The sequence below is a fragment of the Zea mays genome, chromosome 2, assembly GCF_902167145.1.
Source record: "Zea mays cultivar B73 chromosome 2, Zm-B73-REFERENCE-NAM-5.0, whole genome shotgun sequence".
NCBI lineage: Eukaryota > Viridiplantae > Streptophyta > Magnoliopsida > Poales > Poaceae > Zea > Zea mays.
Window position 1 is genome coordinate 235,419,271 of NC_050097.1, and position 18,835 is coordinate 235,438,105.

Genomic DNA, 18,835 nt, shown 5'->3' on the forward strand with positions numbered 1-18,835 from the left:
GGCGCAAGCACAATACTGCACTCTCCCTGCTTGCTCGCCCGATCCGTCGATCTTCTCGAGAGGAGCAGTTCAAATCACCCTGTACGGATCCATTGGGATCACCTAGAGCCGCGAGTCCAGTTGAGTGAATCCTTTCAGGCTGGATGGATGCGGTGGGCTAGCTCTGCTCTCTTCTCGAAATTGCATATTGCATAGAGTAGTATTGTACGAAACGATATCTCGTAACGGAAGGATGGAAACCAAGAGAAAGAAGACAGCTCTATCTCAGAAGTGAGCTCCGTCTCACAAGTTAGCTCCGTCGACACCTCGAGCTATTCAAACGAGTGTTCAGTCATCAGATCTCAATATCGGGTTGGGAATCTTTCTAGACTAAAAAGTTTCGTTTTCGTGGGTCGGTGTCAAGTCTATCTCTCATGTTGCTCCTCAGAAAACGCGTAGAATAGTAATGTCATTGGCCCACTAGATAAGGATGGGACAAACGCTCTAGTCTATGCGTTAGAAGGCAACTAGTATTTTTGGTTATTTTGGGAGGGAGTCTTTTTCTGTCTTGAGGGTTGGTTTGATTGGAAATCGAAATGCCTCAACTTGATAAATTGACTTATTTCTCACAATTCTTCTGGTTATGCCTTCTCCTCTTTACTTTTTATATTCTCTTTTATAATAATAATAATGGAATACTTGGAATTAGCAGAATTCTCAAACTACGGAACCAACTGCTTTCGCACCGGGGGAACAAGATCCGGAGCAAGGACCCTAATAATTTGGAAGATATCTCGAGAAAAGGTTTTAGCACCGGTCTCTCATATATGTACTCCAGTTTATCCGAAGTATCCCAATGGACCGTCGACTATTTGGGAAAAAGGAGGAAAATCACTCTGATCTCAGATTTCGGAGAAATAAGTGGCTCACGAGGAATGGAGAGACAGATTCTCTATTTGATCTCGAAGTCCTCATATAACACTTCTTCCAGTCGGATCACTTGTTGGAAAAACATAATGCTCACACATGTTCCACACGGGCCAGGAAGCATAATCTAATGAACTTAGATTCTTTTCTTTCTATAGGACTGAGGATCCTTGCCTAGATCCAGAAAAAGTTGGATGCGCCGGAAGCTGAAGCGGAAATGCAATTCTCGGGTGAGGAAAGGGTTGTCTCAGGTACGCCTGGGGCAGGATTGAATCGATGTACCTAAGCTAAACTTATAAGATTGAACCACCTATAGACGGAATTAGGAGAGCTGAGGTTTAATCCAAGACCAGGAAAGCACCAGCTATATCGAAGCCCAATGCCAAGCAAAGCCCTAGACGGAAAGTGAAGAAATTGGCTTCAAGCTTCGCCCTTAACCCAAGATGAGGTGGAGCCTTACCCCGACACAAGGTGGGACCCTCCCATTAGGATAGTGGGCTTAGTCAGACCAACATAGGTTGTCAACCAAAAAGGAGAAGCTCCCGTTATTGTTGGTTTATGGACCTAAGACGAGAGGATTGGGCTTAGAACAAGACCTTTCGGTGGATATGATCACATCTTCATGACAATAGGTGTACACCTTTGGCCTCACTCAAGGTAATGGGTGACCAAACCTAACGAGTCTAAACAAATTGGATCTTATTGTGTGACAAAAACTGAGATTGGGAATGCTTGGCAGGTATTTGAGTACCAGTAAATTAGGGAAATCAAACACATAAAGAAGTTTTCTTTCCAAGCCTGGTAACACCACACTTAAGTAAGTCGATTCAGATTAGCCAACAAGCGAATCCATTCCATTAACTCAGTCAACTCTTTCTGGTAAAAGTGCTCATCATTACTACTATATATAATATAATATAATATAGTAAATTACAGACAACACTCAATGCTAATGAGTGGATCAAGTCATTTACTAGTCAATGAACTGACTAAACCCTGTCTGTTCTGGGAATTGACCCACTTAACTATACTCTTAGGGCAAGCCGCCCTGTGGTAATTAACTCCGTAAAATCTGTATCAGTCTTGAGGCAATTTGGAAATGCTAGACAAAGATATTAATCAGAGTCAGTCAATTCCCTAGCTACAGTTAATATGAAAAATCCCGGGTAGGTAATTCAAACACGCCCCACCCAATAGGTGAATCTTTCAAAGTGTGGGAAATCTCCCCTTTCTTCAATCCTAGAATCGATGCCTAAGAAAAAGGGTATATCTATTAAAATGCTCAACCCATTCATGCGATTCAATCCTCTGCTCTGATTCTATTAAAAAGGAAACACTCCACTAAGTCGTACACACTCCCCAATAAGTCTGGTAATTAATTCGTTCAAATCAATGCTCGGTGCAGCAGGTAATGTAACTTAATCAATCGCAAGCGGCAAAAGAACTCAAACTCAATCCACAATCCGTCTCGCTCGTCTGGGAAAGAAGAGCAGGCTGTTAGGCAAGCCGGCTTTAATACAACCTCTAGGGAAGCCAGGAAAGTTGGTATATACTTTGTACCAAGTACCAAACTTTTGAAACAGTTTGAATCCAATAAGGAAGAAATGAAAAAGCTAGGCCGAAGGATGAGATGGCATTTCAAGAGAATAGTCGATCAGTATGGCAGGAAGAGGTCTCTTTGTCAAATCCTCTATCATCTAAAGCTGGGTCAGAAACTTCCTTTAGGAGCAGAAGAATTTGCAGGCCGTAGGACAAAGCTTCCATTCTCGAAGAAACTAGCCAAGTTTGAAAACACTTAAGAGGGCTGGGTATTGAAAGAGTCTGGCAGGAAGAAGTATAGTACCAAGCGGCAGTAAGCCTCGATTCGAATTAGCAGAGAGGTCAGTTTTAGGAGGTCGGTGTCCAGTGGAGTTCAGCGAGAAACTCAAAGTAATACATACCTATTTGTTGCGATGTGATTGCTTCGCACCTTTCAATATTTCTTTTACTTCTAGTGCTATCTTCCATCCGTTCCAGTTCATGGATCTTCTTCTTGTTGTAGAACGAGAATTGGATTGATTCCTATAGTTTAGTTCTCTATTTGCAAATTCATTACTTAATAACGATCTTATAGGCTTTGTCTCAGGCAGATCTGGAGCGACTGGATTGAACAGAAAGTACTCTCACACTATAGAAAAAAGTAAAGTCCACTAAAAGTACATGCACTCTTTTCTTACACTTATAGAGGTTCGAAGAAATGAGTAAAAGGTAGACTAAGTGATCAATCAAGATCTTGTCTCAAAACCTACTCTTAGAAGGCTCATTCCAGCAGCCTTAGCACAAGCAAGTAGACCGTCACAAAAGAGAATGAAATCAAAACCGGAGAATGAAATGCTTTACTTATAATACTAAGACAACCAGGCACTTCACTTCAGGCTTTGATCCGCGACTTACAGAACTGTTTTGCCTGACATTCAATCGTTTTCTTGTCTTTTTTTCTTCCCACTACTATATATAATATAACCTTTAGATTTTATACTCCATCCAACCACTCTCTGTTCCATTTCTCATTCCTTATTCCTGAAAGGATAGGTTCTTTATTCCAGCTGTTCGTTAGAATCTTAGCTCGAATTCAATGTTCGGATGCTCCATCCTTCGCGTCCAATCCCTGTCAGGAGGGGCAGCTTCCTCGAGTCCGGTCTCGGAAGCTGGGGCAAAATAGGCCAGTCTATCTGAGGGAACGGGACCTACAATCAGGATCTCTTCCGCGGATCTCTTGCCTTGCTTCTTGACTGGAACCTGGCACTTTTAGCGTGCATCTAGTCTGCATATCCCTTTCTGCAAATCTCTATTAGCTCTGCTGCAGAAGTGGAATGTGAGCTTGGGAATACCCTTCCGGTTTCCAGAATCCTAGCTTGATTTCTTGCGTTTAAAGGCAGGCTTGACCAACCACATCACATAAGCCAGCGCAGCGAGAAAACTGATTCTTCCACGGGATTCCGCTTCCTACGAAACATACGTTTTACGAATTAACGGTTACCAGTAGCGAGCGATCCTTTCCTACAAGGTAAGGCCATGGACAAAGGTTTTTTATCTACCCCAGCGGGGGCAGTTTTAGGAGTCTTTTTTCAATCCATCTTACTTTGAATCCGGGCTCGCCTTCACTCGGTCAAGGGGTTGCCCTTTACCTCGTTCCGTGGTCCTTTATCCCCTCCTTGCTTGCCTAGTTTTATTCCTTTCCGAGGCCCAAAAGCCAAGCATCACAATCAGAGGGTTAATCCTCCAACCAGAACCAACTTAACCTATGGATAGTCTCCGCCGGCCTAGGCGGAGATGGCCAACTGATAGATACTTATCCTGCCCAGCGGGTGCTACTTCTCTTCTTTCTCCTATTTGCTTTGCTTGACGGTGAAACCTATCGATCATATCCGGAAGTTGCTTAACACTACCCTCGAATGCAAGTCAGCTCTTCGATTCTCGAGAATCGGGGTGGGCCAGGTGATTATTTGATTTCCAATATGGATATAATGATGTGTAAGAACTGCACCACCGATATAGCACCCTTCCTCGGACTAAGGATATTCGTACTCCCAGTGCTCTTGCTTCCTTTGCACCCCGGCTCCGAAGGATCAGTAGGGAGGACTCCGGATGCCAGTATCGGAATGGAAACATTCCTCGAATGATATGATGGTTGTGATGCCCCGTTCGTGATACCCAGGGAAGGGGACTACATCATACTTCTCTGATCCAGTCCTTTCTTTATTGACAATATTTATTAGTTGACCACTTTACTAGGCTTTCCCTAACAAAAGTATTCCGAGTGACCACCCTATTGTCACTTTACTGTCCAGTTCGCGAGTCCCACTCACTTATTTTAGTCAAACCGACCCTAACTAAAACTAAGTTAAGTATAGTACTTTTCTCAATGCTGCCCGCCTCTCATCTGTTTTCTAATCAGCTTCTATCTTCTGTTCCAACCAAGGAAGCTCTTCTATTCAACCGGTTCGTATCGCCAGGCCCCTCAGGGGGTACGGTTTATCTAATCACACTGCTCGCTACTACAGGGATTCCTTCTCCTTGCCGAGTTGCAGGTGTTACCACCCTAGATATTCTATTTATTATTTGTATGCTGCCTTCTCTCCTTCATCTGGATTTTTGAGATGATTGTTATGTTAGTTCTTCCTTCTATGTTGTAAGGTGCAATCTCATCCGATGTTTGCCAGTTTGCCCGAGTCTTCCCGATTCTTATCCAGCCCAGCTAGATTGGACCAACATCAGCGGTGCTTCTATTAACCCTTGCTTCTCTACTATTCTTAGGTCTTAGGAGAACCCTATCTTCCATATTCCTAATCCTCAAGTACAGTAGGCCGCACTCTTCGATCCTTTGGTCCTAGAACACCTTTTGTCGTAAACTATACTCTACATTCCCCCTCGGTCTACTCCGCCAAAGTAGCGACAAGATTCAATTGCTGGTTCGATTCCAGCTCGCTATCCGACGGTTAATCCTTTAACCAGAGATCAGCATCCAAGGGTTATTCCTTGAACCAGTGCTTCCTATCGAATCGATCATTCTTTACTTACTTTATTAAGATTAAGTGGGCATCCCTCACTGAAAAGAGAATCAAGCAGGAAAACCCTAGGACGAGGGATAGTGATATTCCTTTCACCGAGCAAGAAACCATCTCTTTCTTTCACATATATATATCTATTTCAAGAAGTCCAATCCACCACTATCAATGGAGCACTCTACTCTATACTATTACCGAGTGAAGATTTCATCGGATCCGGCTTGCTTTCATTGAAGGACAAGAGCGGATAGTTCCCTTCCCTTTCTTCGATGAACCCTTATCTTTCGATAGAGAAGTACAGCGAGATGAACGATAAGTCGAACGACAGAACAACCTGATGTTACTGCATCAAGTAATTCAGATTGTCATATTGAGATTTTTTCCTTTTTTGTACTTATTATTCCAAGCCAAAAGGCTATGTTCTCCCCCATACAGCTCGCAAGGCTCATAACCTAACTGCTCTACTTACTTAATTCTTAATTCAGAAATTCAACAACCCTCCCTTGAAGGGCCAAAACAACAGCAGAGTAGCAGGTCAAAAAGAGAGAGAGAACTGAAACCGAAGATACTTGGGTTGGGAGAACTCTTCTACAGTACTCCATTAACAGAATAAAAGTATAGACCAATCAGCCTTCCTTATTGTCCAAGATCATTACTAAAGTGTTGGCCAACAGACTAGTACCAGTGGTGGATAGGAGAGTAAGTCCCAGACAGCTAAGATAAACTCCCGGGTAGTGTTGTCACTGCACAAGAGGTGCGTAACAGGTGTAAGCAAAGAAGAGAGCATAACACTGGATTTAGAAAACGAGCATATGATATGGTGAGACAACTTTCTCTTTTTTGAGGTGAGATGCTAGCCAGCCCTCTATTCATGGGTGAGATATCGACTTTACAGCGTTACCACGTACCAAATCGTTCACTCTATCAGGCAGCCGGAAGTGCATCTCTTCTTTTTGCAGGACTTCTTCCTAGCTCCGTGGAACGAAGAGTTGGAACGAATAGTAGAATGTTGGGCAGCAGGAAAGACTAGTTACAGAAAAGCCAGCCCCAGTTCATTCTGGCTATTGCATCCGTGGAATGCATAGTTAGCTCCGTTTTCAAGTCCCACCCTACCTACTTATTAGCTTGCCCTGTTTCTAATGCGCTGTGGACCTTGCTTGTTGGCTTCGTCGACCAATTCAATTCCTTGTGTCGGCTCCGATCTAACTAGTAAGAAGAAAGATAGATATATAGAATTGGGTGGGCAGAGTTGGCTTGCTTCCAAGAGAATAAACACCTGGCGACTCGAAAACATGATGCGCTAGGTTTCGATCAGTTAATCGAGATAGGCTGTACTTTTCATTCGATTTTGTTACCACGTGCTTTTCACTTCATGATCATGGCTCATTTTCCTAGAACACCACAAAAAATCTCCCTACCAGTTTTATGAGAGTGCTCAGTCAACTTCCTATAAGAGTTCTGCTTTTGCTAATCAAAGACAGACATCAATCCCTCATCCTACTCTGTCTGTCAGTCGGTTACTCAGTTCTGTTAGCTACTCACGTGTCTATACTAAGCTAAGATATTCCTCATTCTTGCACAGGACAGGACAGGAGAGGGGATTGCCTTAGCTACCGGTACCGAACTCCGATCAAACTAAAACGAAAAGCTTAACCGATTCTTGTAGAGTCCTTAGCATTAGATAATGCATGCGCACACAAGAGGAATGAACTTGCCTTCTAGTGATTTGGAAGGATTGAGTCGGCTGCCCCCAGCCTCGCCCCGCATCGCCCTCCGGGGGTAGTTACGCCAGTGGAACCAACTCACAAAGCAGCCCAAAAGCAGGAACTTTTCTTGATTGAATTGGTTTAAAGGTAATTCATCAATCCTTAAATTATTCCAGGATTCTTTTGGGATGCTATCCACCCTTTGATTTACGAATTGGCTATAATATTTACTCTGGATCCCTTCCAGCTGCAAGTCAAGAAGGATCCTTTGAAACATTTTAGGATTATACTCACAATTGGTTTGGGGGTTTCGTATTGCATTGCCCGCACTATCCATATCCTGGAACAGGATTGATTTGGCCATGGAAAGGGCCAGCTAAACGCCTAAGCTCTGAAAGTACGGATTGCTTCCCTTCATAGATTTTATTAGTTAATTTGAGAAGTTCCTCTGGGCTCCTGGTCCTTTCCAGATACTGCAAACTCAAATTATGAAATATGAGATCCCTGCTACTCAGAGTCAGAGACCCGAAAGGACGTGGTGGACTCCCTGGTTCCCCCTCATCTGCAGGAGAAATTGAAGAAGGTGCAGCCCCGCCCCCTGCGGAGTGACTCGGGGCCGGCGGTGGAGTAGTACCTGACTGGGTCGAGTAGGCACCCTCCTCAGGGCTAAGTGGCGGATCTAGAAAATAGTCTGAGCCGTCAAGAACTATTTCAGGGGGCAGACCCGAGTGCTCTATTGGAGCTTTGCCCTTGCCCTTATCTTGGGCTTGACAGGTAGACTATAAAGAGATTCAGTACAGCAAGCCTGACACTCATATTTATTAATATAATGGGGACCCAGAGAAAGATAATAGAGAGCCATCTGCCAATAGGCAGAATAGATTCCACACTCACTTCAGATTCTGGGTGGGTAAAGGGAAACGTGATCTCTATTCTGAGAGGGAGCGCGGTCGAGCATAGACTCGGCAACAACCAATACATCCAATACCACAGTAGGCCCACGTACTACAGCTTAAATGTACTGTATGTGCCATCATAAACCATTTCAGTCGTAGTACCTAACCTACCAGGCACTTGTTTGCCACCAAGATAACCTAATTAACGTGAAACCAACTGTATTTCCGCTGTAGTACCTACCAGGCTTGTAACCAAGCTAAGTGAAATTGAAAAACATTTTCGCTGTACTACCGCTCGTGTAACCGACGTAATCGGTCTTAAACACCTATAATATAAGGAACTCGTGTACAACCATAACATTTATATATTTCACAGGTGTACCACCGTAACCAATTTCACTCGTGTACTACAAAGAAGAAAAGAAAAAAAGAAAATTATAGCTTTCTTTTTTTTGGTGCGTGCTTTTCGCCTGCCTTCCCGACCACGGATAGGCTACGGGGCTTTGCACTTCGGCCCCTGTGAATACCACATCAAGGTGACAGGATTCGAACCTATGGCCCTCTGTACCCAAAACAGATGCGCTGACCCCCTGGAGGGATGGATCCAGGGGATAGAAGGTTTAGCACGGTATCACCTAATGTTGATTTTGTTGAGCTAGCCAAACAAATGAAAATAGTAACTGAAAATATAGATCGACGGAGGGAAATGATAAATAAACAAGTAGCCTTCCATTATGCGGTAAACGTTTATCATGTAAACTCCGTCGGGGGTATAGAAGATATCGAACAATACAGCGAAATCCCTCATGTTTTAATAGGCTGCGGTAACACAATCAGTGCTGATCCCTACTTCGGAGACGAAGATGATTGTTCTCTCATGTGGGAGAATTTAGTTTGGGCAGGTTTATACGGTGATGGAATGAAAACCCCTTTGATTGATTCTCACCCAACCAATCGAACCTATATTGATATTATCGCTGATGGTGTCGATTTTCATGAAGATAATAGAAAAGTAAGAGCTATCTTCAAAATCATTGATGGAAAAATGTGTGAACTATGGTGGCTTAATGGGAGCAAAGAGAATGATAGTATTTGGACAGTTATAGAGAACTATAAAACATTTTGTGAAATGAATGATCCTTGTGTTTATACACAAGAATTCAGAGAGTTCGTTCGAGCGAGAAATAAAAATAATTCTGATTGGCCTTTTATTCTGGAGTTCTTTCATGCCAACCTATTTCATACCAATATAGTAGATGTAATGTATAATATAATTAGCAAGGACGTCAGGCTTCAATACGTTTTGAATTTCCCATCTTTGACGGTTTCGTCACCATATAAAAATCAGTCAGTGATGGATAATGCTGACTTGGGAAAGAAAGTACTATTTGCACTTAGCGTCACATATATGCATCATGTGTGCGCTAAATTTTTAGAAGGTGATCTATATTTCCGGAATGATATTGATAAATATCGGGATAATCCTTTCATCCCATTTATACGTTGATGGTAATATATTCGAGGGGAAGATTTGCCTTAGCCAATCAGCTGGTAGAGCACACCTTAAGGATGTTTATTAGATGAGGAAGATCGTTACGTTACTGAGCAGAGATATTTTGAGTTACTTGAGATACTAGTCTCACCTCAAACTAGCATCCAATTGTTTTCTCTTTAACAACGAAACGAGGGAGAGAAAGACTTTCTTCTGGGGGGAAGGCAGGCTTTCTCGGTGTGAGAGCTAAGACCACGGTCCAGAGTGGTGGCTTGTAAAACTCCACATAGAGCTGTCGACTATAAGACTGCAGTCCTGAGAGATGGCGGTCTCTCTCGGGAAACAAGGCTCATTTATCTCTTCTTTCTTTTTGGTATGATATTTTTGATACGAGTTTTCTATAAATACTCTATACCAGAAATCACTATCCTCAGGGATGGGATGGAATCTTGCTACCGGCGTACCTGATTGATAACTACGCTCATAGCATATACGTCAATTCATGGAATCCGCTCTGGCTCCGGGAACGAATCCATATATATAATATAGGAAAGCGCCTATCTATGGGTTGGCGAGGAAGACTGTCTTCGGGGAAGAGAGGGTTTCGAGTAAGAGAAGGTTTCTCTGCGTATAGGGTTTCTCTGCATAAGTAAGAAAGGGTTTCTCTGCGTATAGGGTTTCTCTGCATATAAGTATTATAGGAGCGTATAAAGTACAGTATTATATTATAGGAAATGAAAAGAGCTATTGTATTGTCTGGTCTCTTGTTAATTAGCAAAAGAAGTTCGATTGGAAGGTGCTTATGTGACTTCTCTGTTGATACTATCTGTTCACGTGATTAACTCACATAGAAAGTAGGCATATGCTTACTAAGTTGATTCCCTTCAATCTCTAGCCGTACGTACAAAGTATACTAGGGATAAAATAGCTCTCTACCACTACAGTATTGAGCACTAGGGTAGGAGTTTCAACTCTAAAAAATGGAAATCCCCACCAACCTTCAAATATTAATTTAATAAAGTATAGCAATCATGACAACCGATTTCAACCGTATGAGGGATTTGTATTGTAAGTTCGAAAAGTTTGTATTTGACAAGAGAGGTGTATCTAATATATTCCAAGTACCGGATATTGAATGTAGTACATCAGTGGAATCTGTAAATAGAACATTATTGTGGAAAGTAGTGGGTTTATATAAGAAGTTATTATCTAATAATAGTATTTCTAATAGATCAAATGATATTATCTCTAATGAGATTTTCTCTAATGGCCCGTATATATTCAAATCGTTAAATGATCAACTAGCATATCATAGTAAGTTATATATGGATTCATTAACTAATAAAGATTTCATTCATCAAATATCATATGAAGTTTATGATCCTGGGTGCAAATTATCTTTGGACATCTCCTATTGTCAGTTTTAACGCAACATTAAATAAATGGAAGTTTGATTCTTGGAAAGATTTGCTATCTTTAAAACAATTTACACCCGGGATAGATGATGGTAATAAGTGGTTAGAAACAGTGTTATGGCCAGCCTATAAAAGTGCATTATCAAAGAAATATTTTTTCATATCCAATAATTTAACCAATTGTTTGATAAAAATGACAACTATATCAATCATCTATGGATGGAGGAATCAATACTGTATATGGTAGTATTTTCGCACTTGTCAGAGTTGGTTTTTACACTACAGTTTGGTACAAGTTTATACCTTGTAATATAGATATTCAACCAGATCAACTGCTTTATATGTCGTGGGATTACTTTCTCAATGAGAGTGCTATTGTACAAGGGTATACTAAGATAACACTGCAGGAAACTCAAGATATATCAGATATAGTGATGTCAATCCGGGGAGATACTCCTTTTACCTTTGATGAGAATAGTTTTAACAATATGGCTATGTTGAAAGAGGTCATACCACCAGAGGAACCAGCAATACAAATACCTATGGATAATATAGACAGAAAATGGAGAGTAGGGGTTAGTTTAGGTATCGTAATAGCATTCTGTGTTGCTATTGGTGTATTTCCAGACTAAACAACGAGAAGGAATCCACTAGCTCTCTTTTCCACACATGCACTGTCAATTCGATTGCCAAAGAGTGATAAGACAAGTACCTTCGGCAGCTATCTATGGATGCTTGCAGCCAGGTCTGCAATGAATGCATGCAGCTAAGTAAACTCCTGTCCTACAAGGCAGCCATACTTTACCTGAAGTCACACTGGGCCAGGTTCCGTCTTTAAACACTTGCCCAAAAACCATCTCAAAATCTGAGTGAACTATCCCAATACCTTGCTGGAAAGCTGGAAACTTCAGTTGTATAGGTAGAGAGGAAAGATCAGCATAGAAGTGATGTTCAGTAGATATAGAAGTGATGTTCAGTAGATGCCGAGTAAGTTGGAGTTTCTGAAGTGCTTGTTGGTAGTTCTCCCTGCGCTTGAATTCAAAAGCTTATCCCATCTTTTCTGTGAAGAAAACGAAATAGTCAGGCGGGTCCCTGTCTGCCTAGTAGTACTATCTTTAGTTGTGGATTTTGTTTAAGATCTTCTTCCTTTTATTCCTTGAACAACAAGGATACGGAATTACGTTATTAGTACTCGGTTAACGTGTTGTATGTTATTGTGACAAATAAGCGAATAAGCATTGATTGAGAAACTAGTTTGCCCAAGGAAGGCCTTTGCTCTCGAAAGCCTATTCGTCTATGAAAAACGAATCCCGTGTGACTGATCTTTACTAGTACCTTCTTTTGGCTAGCCCGTTTCCACTACTTTATTTACTAGACTCAATGCCTATGTTCTGGGCTATCTGTGAATGCTTTTCCCTGTGCTTCTGTTAGCACATTGTTTTCCTTTACTCTCTATTTGGCCTTCGCTATTTGATTATTCTCTATGGTCTCTGAATTCCGATCATTCACTTCAAGAAGCAGCTCTTCTATTAAATGAAATAAAATGAAATAAAGTAAATAAGGAAATCCCCTTTCGAAAATGAGTTTCCGCAGTTGTTAGCAGAATTAGTTGCTTGCTTCTCGTATACAGAGGCTTACAAGATAGAGCTGACTTGTCGTTTAAACAGTGTTAATTGAAGTTAGCAGATTGCTTTCTTGCTATAAGACTGACAGGAAGAAAGCAGAATTACAGCTAGTTCTCTGAATTCCATCATTGCTAAGTAGTTGCAGTAGTTTTAGCAGGAAGAGTTCAAGCTTGCTACTCGCTTACCGGATATAAGATTGAAACTCACTTATCAGTATTAGATTAGGCGTGTCCCTGGTATGGAGCTGTCGTATCAGCAGTCTTAGCAGTGAATTACAGATTTAGAGTAACAAATAGGAATTCTAGTCGTGATTCTAGTTTTCAAGAGTATTAGCAAGCATTAGTCGTATCCGAAGCAGCTACAATTCTTGCAAGCAGATTGAAAGTAGGAATTTCGATTTGTAGCCGTGATATTTCTTTGTTGTTTATATTGTATTAGCTGCTCCCATATAAGTAAGTAAGCCAGCTATCGGAATACAAGAAGTTATGCCGTAAGCTTACTTATCGTTTACATAGTTTTATCAAGATAGAATAGAAGAACTCAAGTCCAGTAAGAAGAATAAAAGCTGTGATTAAGCTTCTCGGCTCTCTGTCTTTTAGTAAGCAGACGAGTAAGCAAATAAGGTTTCAAGACAAGCATTAGTAGTAGGGGTATTAACTCTTGTATTAAGCAGTAGTTTCCCTTGTTTTAGCCACTAAGTTATCAGAACTGAAAGTAGTATTTAAGCTTGACTTGGCGTCTCGATAGTATTAATAGCTGTGGCAAGCTTTCAAGTACGAAGTGAAGAATGTAGGTCAGCTATCAGGTTTCCGTTCTACTTAGAAGTTTGTATGCCCTTTAGAGGAATCCAAGGAGAATACCAGAATTCAAGCCGGATACCAGATTGAAAGTGGAGTTGCCGCTGAATACGTATCATTCTATTTATCAGGTATAAGCTTTCCAGTCGGACATCAGAATGCAAGTCAGCGAATCTGCTTGTAGTTTAAGTAGTATTAGCAACATAGAAAGGAAGTGCCGAATGAAGATCGTAAGCAGCGATTCCTGTTTGAGTAAGTTCATTACAGAATCGAAGTCAGGTCAGTCAGCCAATGCCTACTTCGATCAAGCGTTAGATGGGGTTGGTGGTGTTGATGTTTCAATTTTTTGTTTTTGTCATGAGGGTTGAAACCCGTAAATAGTTTCCTTTTTTCTGGGGAGTATAGTTCTACAAGGTTCCATTCATCGACCTTTCTAAATCCTGACTAGATCAGTAGTTTGCAACAGTATATCTGACTTTCTGGTCCAGTTGGTCCTATTATTGCTGCATTTCCGAATTCTATTGACACGCATCCTCCGAAGACTTTACTATTTGCCAAGTACTTTATTGAGTATTTCTCTATAGGAGTTGGAATCTCTCTCAATGCGGGAGAGGAATACAAACTACCCAACCTTAGGCCCACCTATAGGAATGGAAACTCTAAGAGGAATTCAATCCAAGCTAATCACTCGATACAGAAATATTGTTATGATACAGGGATTATTCTGAACTACGACTCTCTCCCATACTACTCCTCTCTTCTCCCATGTGGGTTCACTCCTCTATTAAAGGTTAAAGCTACTCTGAGATCGTATAAAGGAAGCGTATCAGAGCCGGGACACCACACTGGAGTGAATCTATCTCGAAATCTATCTGATTGGAAAGGGGATTCCCAAAGAAGCCTAAAAAAGGATGGGCTTAGAGGCATGAGCAATTGCAGCTTTGAACTCTCTTTCTCAGCAAGAAGAATACAAGTCATAAGTAAGGTTGCAACTCATAAATCAGTTTGCTTGTAGTAAGCAGACGAGTAAGCAAATAAGGTTTGACAGCCGCTCTGTCGTTTCTACAGTTTTATTTTTAGTTTGCAGTTTGACCTTCTCTAGTTATAGTTCTTTCTGCAAAGCCTCTTTTTCGTATAAATACTATTATAAATGCCTACCTCTCGTATTAGTAGAGCAGCTATCATAATTGCAGTACGATATAAGACTCGAAAGGAAGAAGTAAGAATTGGACTCATAAAGAAGAATTCTAGCCGTGATGCCCTATCTACGTCTGAGCTCAGGCTCCATAGCAACTATCAGATTGTAAGTGGATTAGAGGAATAAGAGTACGATAGAGAGAGGAATCAAAACTAACCTTTAGCAATAGAAAGAAGGGACAAATAACCATACAAAACAAGTAAATAAGTCCTATCAATTGTATTAATAAGGGCGTATCCGTAGTGCTTTACAAAGCCTGCCTGCAAGGAAGACTGAAAGTCGATTATCAGAATACCAGCTAGTTTATTAAGAGGCATAAATGAGATTGGCAGTTGAGTATTCGCTTCGAGAGCGGTAGTAGTAATCGCTGTTAGCAGATATAAAGTCAGTGAATAAGGTTTTTCGTTAGGCAGTTGTTTCCATAGCTCAAGGAAGATGTTAACTCTCGCTTTCGCTTATAAATCTTCGTATTCGAGCTGTTGTTTTCTAGTTTGAATTGTAGGCTTGATTGCTCGGTTACGTGGTATTAATTGAAGAACGCGAGGCTGGTTGAAAGTGGCAAATAAGGCTAGTTCCTTCTTGTCGTCTACATACTTTTATCAGTGAGAGTAAGAATGCGAGTCAGATAGTTGAATTGCAGTTATCAGATTTGAAGCTTTGGTTGAAGATTGAGTATTCGTTTCCGGAGTAGTAGTTTCATCTGTTTTAGCAAGAAGAGCTGCAAGCCGTGATGCCATTTCTCTGGTATTAGGGAGTAGCCGAGCAGTAGTTTCTATTGTTTTACCCAGCAGTGTTAGTTTCGATAGTGTATTGAGTTCTCGTATCGGCCTATTCAGTTTTAGCAGTTCAAGTTAAGCTTGCAAGTTTTCCCTAGTTTGACTTAGTGCTTATACGATTTAAAGCCATGAATAAGAGTCGTAAGCTGAGTGAATTGAGTAGTAGTATCGGCTTTTGCATTCGAGTTTGTAGCTGTAGTTGTCGTGCCTTGTTAATTTAAGTTTTCAAGTCCGCTTTTCGTATCAATCATATAAGTTAGAAGTTGAAAAGGAAGTAGTGAGATTGGAAATTAAGTAGGCTTGGTACAAGAATTGAAGTAAGGAATAAGATTAGTGGTTTGTAGTTGCCGGGAGTTGAATTGCAGTTATCAGTTTGAAAAACCAGTCAAAGATAGAATTGCTTTCTCGTATCATACTTGCTTAGGCGTTTCCTATCTATAGTATTAGTAGCTCCTCTATCAGATTGCTTGTGCTCGCCTCGAGAGTGCTTTGAATTCCTAATTGCGGTTATCAGACTTGAAAGCCATGATTGAAGAACGCAAGGCAAAGCCATCGTATCCATACTTTAATTACTGCTTTGAATTCTTAATTGCGGATATGAGATAGAAAGCCAGATAGAACAGTTCAAGCCGGATATCAAACTGCAAGTCGCAGTTGTCGTATCAGAAGGTCTATCAGGAGTTGTCGTTTCACTGGTATTAGATGGAAGATAGCAAGACAGATATGAGTTAGAAGGCGCGCTTTATTAGTCGATACCAGATTGGGAGAAAGAAATAAGATGCTAAGTTAGCAGGTTGAAAGCCATAAATCAGTTATCGATCCTTCCTTTCGTATATTGCCCTTTTACCCAGATAGAATTGAGTTGGCAGGCTTGATACCAGAGTTCAGGTTGTATGCGAGGCTCCTACTTCTCTATGCCGTTTATAAGCGGCTGGAAATCTGACTCCAAGTTGGCTGTGAGTTTGAAGAGCAGCTTCTCGTAAGCCATGTAGTTTATACTGACCAAGGAGTAAGTGCAGCTAGAGTTTCCCTTGTCTTAGCAAGATAGGCTCGTACCCATTCTTTCTATCGGCTAGAAGCTTTGTTGCTTGACTTGGGGCCTCGATAGCATTAATTATGGTCCTTCATTCTTTTTACCAGCTAGCAGTTTCAAAGTCGGAGTTAAGAATACCAGATTGTAGTTTACCGGCTCGTATCTACTGTATGGAGCTTGGCGTACCCGGTTTGGAGTCAGATAGAAGAACTCCACTCGATTATAGGAATAAAGGTCAGCTATCCGGTTTCAAGTTAATAAGTAGTAAGCTTGCTTAGCAGATTGATTTCATGCTTATAGCTTTTATGTTCAGTAGCTTGGAGCGCGGTAACAAATAAGAATTCTAGTCGTAAGCTGATATGCAGTTTCTATACTTTTACCAAGGGGTTCTCTCTTATACAGATTAAGAGATAGAAGAAATAGAGGAAGCGAATCTGAGTTGCTATTACCTAGAGTATTAGGAAAGACAGTAATAAGATAAGTTGCTTGCTATAAGACTTTCAGGCAGGTAATAAGATTGAAAGATAGATATCAGGTTGCAAGTAGTGCTTGCTCGCTTCGAGAGTGTTATCAGAAAAAGTAGTAAAAGAAAGATTTTCCGATTTCCTAGTAGTTTACCGGCTTGCCTATAAGTTTGCTTGCTTGCCATGCCGTATCCCTCAGATTAGCCAGTCAGGTATAGGAATAAAAGCTAGTGGCCCAGTAGTAGTGAGTAGCCTTTTTTAGGAGTATTAATTACCACCTTGAATTCCCTTTTCTAGCTATAAGTAGTAGTCGCTTCCGTGGTATGAATCCCAGCGGCGAAGCATGAAAGACAAGAATCAAAGACATATATTAGATTAGTAGCTTGAGTTGCCGTATCAGTAGCTGTAGTAAGCTAAGCTAGCTTGGGCAACAAGTAAAAAAGCATGGGAAAGCGATTACGATCCGTGGGGAATTGGATTTTAGCTGTTCGAAGTCGGCTTGATTCTCTTTTCACTGATGATTTTGTTAGATTATCGCTAAAACGCTGGTTATTCCCTCTCTAAAGACAGTTGCTCAACTGAAAGGTGTTGACTTACTTCAACTCAAGTGAGTTATTTCAGTAAAACGAAAGTGGAACAAATGGAATGACAGATTCCCAGATAAGTTGATCGAAATCATTGAATTTCATTTCAAATGACAAAAGATAGGAATATCATAGATTTTCATTAGATGTGCAATCGACCCGTTGCTTGTTCCCCTTGTGAGGATAACCACAGTCGTTCTCTAGTGTTTATGCTGGGGGGATCCTGATGTACAGTACTTGATCTGGGTTTGGCACACGGACGGACTTTTCTAATAGTTCAAATCCCACGAATCGTGACAGAGTGCTGTTTATATTCAAAGCCTTCATGCAAAGAAAGAGTGAATCTTGACTAGGAATAGAAACTATTCTGACTTGCTTTTGATACAAGGTGAACCTTCCTCAAAGTCTTCTTTATTTGGGATGGGAGGAAAAAGCCAATCCACTCTCTCTGTCCCGCCTGGAAAAGAGGATGGAGTTCCACGTTCACTAGCTTCTTTTTCCTAACTACAGTGACTGGGTGAAAAATCCCTTGCCAAGGAAGGCAACTATATCTCAAAGCGGATAAAGAAGAAATAGAAAGGCAGACTTGACTTTGCTCGTCACGCTTTTCTTTCGCAGCTCTTTCCTGGATTTATCGTTGATTCCTCTTCTCCACCCAGCGCAGCGATCCAAAGCGGAAAACCCTGATTTCGATATCAGCGAATACATACTATTTACGAGAATTGGAATAGGTTTTACCGAAAGAGAGAAACGAAAGCCTGCGAAGCTAAAGGATTAGATGAGCTACCACCTACTAAGAGTTCCCAGTAGGATTAGGAGATCAACGATGAAAACAAGTGTTTGTCCAGAGCACACATATGTTAGATGGGAAAGAGCCCATGATACTTCGAGTCCAACAGTGAAACAGACCTTATTGCTTCGACCGAAGGAAGCGTATACTTACTCCTTGAAGTGCGCGGAGTGCAGCCAGCAAGGAAGTTTTCTTTGATGCAAGGTAGCCAGCAGAATGAAGTGTTCCCAATTAATAGAGAGCCCCGCCTGCCCTAATTTCATTCTTCTTTTCAAGCTGAGAGCCATAGCCCAAACGAATAGTGAGTTCCGAACAGCAGAGTAGCTAGTTTGACGTCGAACACTCCAGGGAGCCAAGCTTAAAGATGAAGTTCTCTAGAAAAGAAAGCTACGGGATCTAGATAGGGCTGGCCTTATTAGAATAATAGTTTCACCGAATTATTTCATCCTGAGGAAAGAAGAAGAATGCTTTCCTAGCTTTGCTCATAGGCTGGCTGGGACCCTAAGATGTGGAGTACTCGTTTCAATGAAAGGGAGTTTTGTCTGGATCCAGGTACCTCAACTATTGGCCTTACATGGGTATTCCATCTTTCTAGTCCCACTCTTC

The 18,835-nt window shown here is 41.2% G+C and overlaps 1 protein-coding gene across 1 annotated transcript; it reads left to right on the forward strand.

Annotated features, from left to right (window-relative positions):
- Window positions 1-27: 27 nt before the first annotated feature.
- On the forward strand, window positions 28-12,497 carry LOC118476441 (putative ATP synthase protein YMF19). Its single transcript, XM_035965582.1, has one exon. It carries the CDS (start codon window positions 576-578, stop codon window positions 1,035-1,037), a length of 462 nt encoding a protein of 153 aa, XP_035821475.1. The 5' UTR covers window positions 28-575; the 3' UTR covers window positions 1,038-12,497.
- The last annotated feature ends 6,338 nt before the right edge of the window (window positions 12,498-18,835 follow it).